The sequence below is a fragment of the Hermetia illucens genome, chromosome 4 (assembly GCF_905115235.1).
Source record: "Hermetia illucens chromosome 4, iHerIll2.2.curated.20191125, whole genome shotgun sequence".
NCBI classification, from domain to species: Eukaryota; Metazoa; Arthropoda; class Insecta; order Diptera; family Stratiomyidae; genus Hermetia; species Hermetia illucens.
In genome coordinates, this window is record NC_051852.1 from 3,772,619 (window position 1) to 3,780,115 (window position 7,497).

Genomic DNA, 7,497 nt, shown 5'->3' on the forward strand with positions numbered 1-7,497 from the left:
ATAGGGCTATCTTGCTAGGCCGGATAGCCCCATAAGCCCAAAACATCATTGGCCCATACCAAGGAGGCTTCACTCCAAGCAAATCAGCAACTGTTCAGATTTTCTCTCTGCAGCCAGCGATAAAAACTGTCGGAATAATAGATATCAGTTGCACCATCTTCTCATCGAATTTAAAGCCGCCTATGATAGCATAGCCAGGGTAAAACTGTACACGGCCATGAGAGAATTCGGTATCCCAACGAAATTAATAAGACTGAAGCTGACCAATGTGCGGGGCCAGATAAAAGCAGCAGGATCACTCTTAAGACCATTCGACATCAACAGCGGTCTACGGCAAGGGGATGAACTATCATGCGCCCTCTTTAACCTGGTCCCGGAGAAAGTGATCCGTGATGGTGAGGTAAATGCGAGGGGTACGATCCTCTTTAAGTCCGCTCAACTATGGCTGACGATATCGACATCATGGGAAAAACGACCCGAGACGTACAAAGTGCCTTCATCCAGATCGAGTAGGCTACACGAAATCTTGGGCTGACACCAATGAAAGCAAGACAAAGCATATGGTGGCAACGTCAGCCCCAAAACCCAACCAACCAACATCAAACCGCTCTGGCCAAACGGGAAGAATGGATGGAACGATGGCGTAGGCCAGGACGCCAAGCAGTTTTGGGATATCGAATAGGTGGTCCTCCGGATGCCGGAGGTGCAAGTGAAAACAGACAGGTTCTATGTCAAAGTACCCCACTCATTTTCAGATGTAGTAAGGGTGAAGCGTAACCAGGCGAGGCGCACCACCGCTTGATATTCAAAGAAATATGGTTGACATACGTGCTCAATTTTCATTTATTGTTTTTTTTCTTAATAATTTATCACAATTATGTTTGGGTTTCATCATCCTCCGTAGAATTGCCTTCTTCGTCACTTCCTGACGAATCTTCTTCCGAAGAGTCCTCGTAGCGCCTATTGACATTGCGGAAAAGTTCATCGTCTTCTTGCTCTAGCTCTCTCTTCTTGGTGAATTTCCTCGGCCAGATTCCTTCCTTTGAAAACTCTTTTACGTGCTCGGCTGTCAAGATTTTACACATTTCTCCCTTGACCTTAACTCCTTCTTCAATAGGTTCGACTAGGACAAAGTCGCCGCGTTTCACCCAAATGGTTTTGCGGAACTTAGTTGGCATCGAAACCAGAAAATGTCCGCCATCTGCGGCCGGTTCGACCTCATGCAGATTGTTTCCTCGACTGCTCACTACTCGGACAATTTGCTGGTTTTCTTTCGGCAGTTGAAAACCATCAATGAACATTTCCCTCATAACATGTTTACGTTTTGTTACACGCGACATTTTTTACCTATCTTTTTCGGGAGCTGCTTACTCTCTTGCTCAGTACTTAAGCTACTAAATCATTGGGAAGTTTTTCCTGATTTTTAAATAAAACAAATTAAAGGTCTGTAGGGACAGATTATAAAAAGTTGCTTAAAAGTTAAAGATCCGTATGTGGGTACACATTCTAAAAGGTATAGAGAAAAACGTAAAAAGGTCCACATGCAGGTAGGGATAATCTTCTCAGTTCAGTTCTAGACACTGGAGTTAGTCGGTCACGACCAAACTTCAGTCCTCAAGATCAACGTGAAGGGAAAACCTACAATAAAAGCTCGCTAAGAGTTCCACTCTTGGCGACGGTAAGCTATTAATATTTCTACTTTTATCATTTCAGACCTCAACTTTTAGCTCTAAAAGCTAAAAAAGAAAAACAAGATGAGCGAAGTACATACCGGCTCCAAACGCCGGAAAACTAGCGGAGGCGCCACCGATGACGCCTCGACCAGCGAAGTCCCGAAGGGTGACATGGAGTTGGAGTCCTCCGTGCCATCCGAAGACGAATCCGTATACGCGACGGACTCCGACAGCTCGACCTCGTCACGCGCCAGCGCCCCGGCGGTCGAAATCCAGGATTTTGTGCGCGTCAAGAAGGAGAAGCGCGCCTAGCTTCCAAGCTACGCGCTAAGGAAATGGAGGTGGAATCACTCCACGCCATCCTTCGCGACCTACAGCAGCAAGTCAACGCCCTGAAAGCAGCGAATCCCGGCAACCGGACCACAGCGACAACTCCGGCACCAAGGACGATGACCATTCCGAGACCCAGCATCCCAGCACCTCAAGCAGCCCACCCGAGGCCATCGAGCAGCAACACCGCCCCATCAGTCAACTAAGCCGGCCAGCCGACATCAACCAACGCCACACCACCTCATCCAGCAACAACGCTTCCAAAGTGAGTAAAATCCCCCCCCCCCCCTAATGGTAGTAGGACCCCCCAGTGACTTCTCATCCACAAAGAGAACCCTTCAAAAATCGCTGCCCCATGATTTCCTTATCAAGAAATCCGGTCCCGAGTCCCACCAAATCCTCGTTAAAACCAAAGAAGAAAGAAAGTGAAAAAACGCCAACAGCTCTACTACACAACCCGATCTCCACATGGTCACCGCTGGGAGCTCTTTCTTAACGAAAAGCTGCAGACGGGGAAGGATGAAGGCGAGTCTCCTGTGCCTAAAAACAGGACAAATTGTACTTTCTGGTTGGGGGTTGGAGGACTGACAACCCTAAATGGAAAATAACCTGTTATGAAGCCACAAAAGGGACCTCGGACTGGACTGACTTCACAATGACGAACCCGGCAACGACAACGGAATAAAGATTTGCGCATGGAACGTGCGCTCCCTGTACAGAGATGGAGCTGCCAAGCAGATGGCCAATACCCTGTCCTAATACAGGGCTGATGTAACAGCGTTGCAGGAGATCCGTTGGACCGGACCAGATCGAGTAGGCTGCGCGAAATCTTGGGCTGACGCCAATGAAAGCAAGACAAAGCATATGGTGGCAACGTCAGCCTCAAAACCCAACCAACCAACATCAAACCGCTCTGGTCAAACGGGAAGGATGGATTGAACAATGGCGCAGGCCAGGACGCCAAGCAGTTTTGGGATAACGAATAGGTGGACCTCCGGATACCGATTGTGATGATGATAAATCTCAGAATGGAAACTGTGCAAGTGAAAACAGACAGGTTCTATGTCAAAGTACCTCACTCATTTTCAGATGTAGTAAGGGTGAAGCGCAACCAGGCGAGGCGCACCACCGCTTGATATTCAAAGAAATATGGTTGATATACGTGCGCTAGCGCAGATAGCCCTCTCCAAAGTGAACAGGGGGAAAAGCGGAAAGAGGTCGACGTGCCTGAAGGAGACTTTATCGAAGTAGTCTCCAAGGCCCAAAAAAAGAAGGCGAAAAAGGATAAAAAGAAACAGCGGACTCCGTCGCCAGAGACACGTCTGTCCAAAAACAAGGAGGCTGCCAACCCAAAGCCAGTAGCGGAAAAAACGAGGAAACGAAGAAGGACTAGACCGTCGGCCCTACTCATTAAGCCGACGGAAGGCAAGACATTTGCGGAAGTCCTTAGTGAGATCCGCTACAGGATGAAACCCGAGGAGAATGGAGCAGAGGTGTCTTCGATACGGAAAACAAGGAGTGGTGGAGTTCTCGTCGAACTGGGCCCGAAGACGACCAACAAGAGCACGTTCTGCGAAGCGGTCAAAGGGCTATTGGGGAAGAAGACTCTAGTTTCCAGCCTAGAACCCATGTGCGGATTGATGTAAATAGCGCGGAAAGCGTCGTAGATTGCCCCCTTTTAACAATGGGAGAACTCGAAGAAGCGGTTCTCACTATGAAAAACAGGAAGGCGCCAGGTCCTGATGGCATCCCGGCGGAAGTTTACAAACTGGTGTTCCGCCAACGGCCAGAATTGCTGCTCGAAGCGTTCAACGCGTGCTTGAAGGAGGGCATTTTTCCTTGTCGCTGGAAAGTGGCCAGACTCGCGTTGATCAGTAAGGGTAAAGGAGACCCGGAGCTCACGTCTGCATACCGACCGCTGTGTACGCTTGACACGGCCGGAAAAGTCCTCGAGAAGTTCATCAGGGGTAGACTCGCTGAAGCGATCCGTGCAGCCGGGGACTTATCCGCAAGGTAGTTCGGGTTTAGAAGGAGGCCAGATTCCTTCCTTTGAAAATTCTTTTACGTGCTCGGCTGTCAAGATTTTACACATTTCTCCCTTGACCTTATATCCTTCTTCAATAGGTTCGACTAGGACAAAGTCGCCGCGTTTCACCCAAATGGTTTTGCGGAACTTAGTTGGCATCGAAACCAGAAAATGTCCGCCATCTGCGGCCGGTTCGACCTCATGCAGATTGTTTCCTCGACTGCTCACTACTCGGACAATTTGCTGGTTTTCTTTCGGCAGTTGAAAACCATCAATGAACATTTCCCTCATAACATGTTTACGTTTTGTTACACGCGACATTTTTTACTAGAGAGCTACTTACTATCTTCCTCAATACTTAAGCTACTAAATCATTGGAAAGTTTTTCCTGATTTTTAAATAAAACAAATTAAAGGTCCATAGGGACAGATTATAAAAAGTTGTTTAAAAGTTAAAGATTCGTATGTGGAGTGGATATCTTTTAGGTACCTTTTAGTGATAAGCGTAGATAGTGTTAACTTTTAGTGAATAGAGAATAGTTTTGTTTTTGAAGAGTTTTTTCAACAGAAATCGTAATGGAGACGAGGGTCCAGAAAGCCCCAGAGGTCCCATTACTATCGGACCAAACCCAAGAAAGGAGTCTAATCGCCAGTCTGCAACGCAGTCTGGAAGAAATTAACAAGCAGCTAGCCGCTGCAAAAAGTGAGATAGAGGAACAGCGGAAGCAGAACGAGGGTCTGACAGCCCTCATCAAAAGCTTGCAGGAGTCACTAGACCTGCAAAACCAGGAGAAGAAGAAAGAAAACAGGAAGCGTTTACGTATTGAGAGTCCACAAGTGTCGGACTCTGAAAGTAACTCCAAGAAGTAGGGATAATCTTACAACTTTTGGGTTGATGGCCATCAATTATCAATAGTTATTGGGTGGTGCGGTCCCTATGTTTGTCAGCGAGTTTTTTAATTAGCCTCGATGCACAATTCAAGCAGTCAGTTTAATGAGACTACTCCCAGCCTGGCCCTACACACTCTTAGCCCGTCTGAAGAGGGTTTCCACCAGCCACCGCGAGGAGGTCGTCGACGACCTGCCAAATTATGCAACTTTAACATATTAGTAATTTTTTTTGGTACAACAAATGCTTAGGTAATTAGTGTTTTTAGTATAAATAGAACCGTAGAATCGCAATTGTTTTCAGTAGCTTTGTGCTGATGAAGGGAGTAAGTTGCTCCCGAAATATATATATACATAATAAAATAAAATTGTAGTTTGGAGTAAGCTACTGGTCTATCAAATGCTTAAGTTTAACTTTTAGAAAAATAAGGTATGAATAAAGGTCTCATTATCATCAAAACAAAAAAGATCCTTGAAGAGCTTAACCGAATATGGCGGACAATAGATCATGGCCGAACGTGTCCCCAAAAACAAAAGATAAGAATGATAAAGAACCAATTATCGATTTCATATAAAAAATATCCATTCACGAAATATCTCGGTATTTGGATATTCCACAAATCTGCTTGGCACAATACAAAGCTGCCTAATTGTCATTGATTTCCAATTTTTTCTCACCCGGAGAAGCGCACAATGGGAGAATGGTGGTTCGACCAAATCAAAGCGGAACCAAAATTCAATTCGATGCCAAGTAGGCAGAACGAATTATGTGAATCGATAGCGATAACACTCAAATCCTCCTCGAAATCGAACTATAAATTGCCAGATTAATTTGAAATTTCTGAATATTCCCAACGAAATATGAAGAGTCCATATTTCGTGGGGCCATTGTGTTTACGTGTCGGAGAATCGGACAATCCAATAAATAACTCAACATTACCTTTCTTGTGTCTTACTAATTTCTCATTAGCTGTCCAATTAATAAGTCAGTTATGTTTATATTGGGAATTGGGAATTTTTAATCAACGCATTTGGTAGCCGCGATCTAGCACTTTAGCCGACGAGGGCTCACTTAATGAGATGTCATTAATTGGTTTCCCAGCCATACGTTTCGCTTTACAATCCAATTTAGCTTCTGACAGGTATTTGCATTTGAATACTGTTTGAAATTCGGTTAGTATCTAGTGTGAGGCACATGTATCACTGGAAATGTGGCTTGCCTTAGGATTAGTTTACCGTGGTGGACGCTATTAGGATTGTTTATCGATGATAATCAGGTTATAAGTTGTCCGAGCAATTTAAAATAAGGCGTTTTCCACGGATTTAATGAAATTCCCCAGAATATCTAATACGTTTGATTTCTAGGAGATTGATAGTCAAAATGGGTGGGAATTCGAAAGAACTTGGTAGCAGGAATTAGTGGAGTTTATGCCGAGGCCGAATTTTTTCTTCACTGAGTCATGTGGGAAATACTACTATAAAAATGGCAATGAAGTATGTTCAGAGACAATATAACATTTTCTGTCTTTAATTTGTGGATTAATACTACACCTCATATAGTATACTCATAGATAGACCCGCCTCAGAAATGGCTATGGGGAAGGACATCCAGAATAACAAACCAAGATAGACGAAGAGAGAGGGTATAAACTTACGGCGCAGGGGCTCGAAACCCCAGCTGTGCCTCAACCATGGAAGCTCTAGAACACCCATAATAAAAACGCAGAAGAGTGCCCCCAGGGGAGAACGGCTGGCGCCACTACAGATTGTGATTCTGAGCCCTACCTCCTCAGAGGGAAGGATATAAATGGAAAACGGAAGATCCTCTCCTAAACCCTATTAAAAAATCACGGCGATTTGAGGTATTTTGATATCATGGTGATAAAATCTGATTTGCCAACCCCACCCAGGAAAGAGAGGGGGGGGGGGGGGTAAAAGGGGACATGTAAGAGAAAGAAATAGGTTCTCCTTTTCTAACACTAACCCCAGCTAAAAACTTGCAGCAGTTGCTACTTCATAAAAAGTCATTATTAAAAAAGTGACTGACATGGGCGTCCAGGACAGAGGCAACTCGTCAGACGCCGCCTCACCTCTGATCTGGGAGCTTCGTGACCGAAAGCATTTATGTATAATCGTAGACACGAGACATAAGTTGGAATTATTTCCAAGTGAAATCCGCCTTTATATTTAGACCCAAAGGAGCGATTACGATCTGTAGCCCCTTTCGGTCACGCTGCTCACAGGGCAGAGGTGAGGCAGCGTCTGATGAGTTGGCATTGCACTGGACCGAACTGTTAGCCAATTTTTTGAAAATTTGGGTATTTAGCTCAAAAAAGAGGGATCTGTGGGCCACAAAGTGGAAGAAAGTTGGCGGTTGTCGTCACAATCCAAAGTGACACCAACCGTATCTGAGCATTGGGGGTCTCAGCAGGCTTTTCAGAATCATGAGTCAGATCCGTTCAGGAGAACAATTATGAGATCTCCTCGAATATCCAAGGCGACCTGTGCGAGACCTGGAGCAGAGGACGTATCCAAACATCACGAAATTCTTGGAAGTCTGGAGAAAAAGACTGTTGAACAG

General features: G+C 45.3%; 2 protein-coding genes across 2 annotated transcripts; both read right to left on the minus strand.

Annotated features, from left to right (window-relative positions):
• Window positions 1-824: 824 nt before the first annotated feature.
• LOC119655175 (probable RNA-binding protein EIF1AD) lies at window positions 825-1,556 on the minus strand. Its single transcript, XM_038060927.1, has one exon. It carries the CDS (start codon window positions 1,338-1,340, stop codon window positions 876-878), a length of 465 nt encoding a protein of 154 aa, XP_037916855.1. The 5' UTR covers window positions 1,341-1,556; the 3' UTR covers window positions 825-875.
• Window positions 1,557-3,990: 2,434 nt separating this feature from the next.
• Window positions 3,991-4,374, minus strand: LOC119655639 (probable RNA-binding protein EIF1AD). The gene has a single exon (XM_038061616.1). The coding sequence runs from the start codon at window positions 4,348-4,350 to the stop codon at window positions 4,006-4,008; it is 345 nt and encodes a 114-aa protein (XP_037917544.1). The 5' UTR covers window positions 4,351-4,374; the 3' UTR covers window positions 3,991-4,005.
• Between the last annotated feature and the right edge of the window lie 3,123 nt (window positions 4,375-7,497).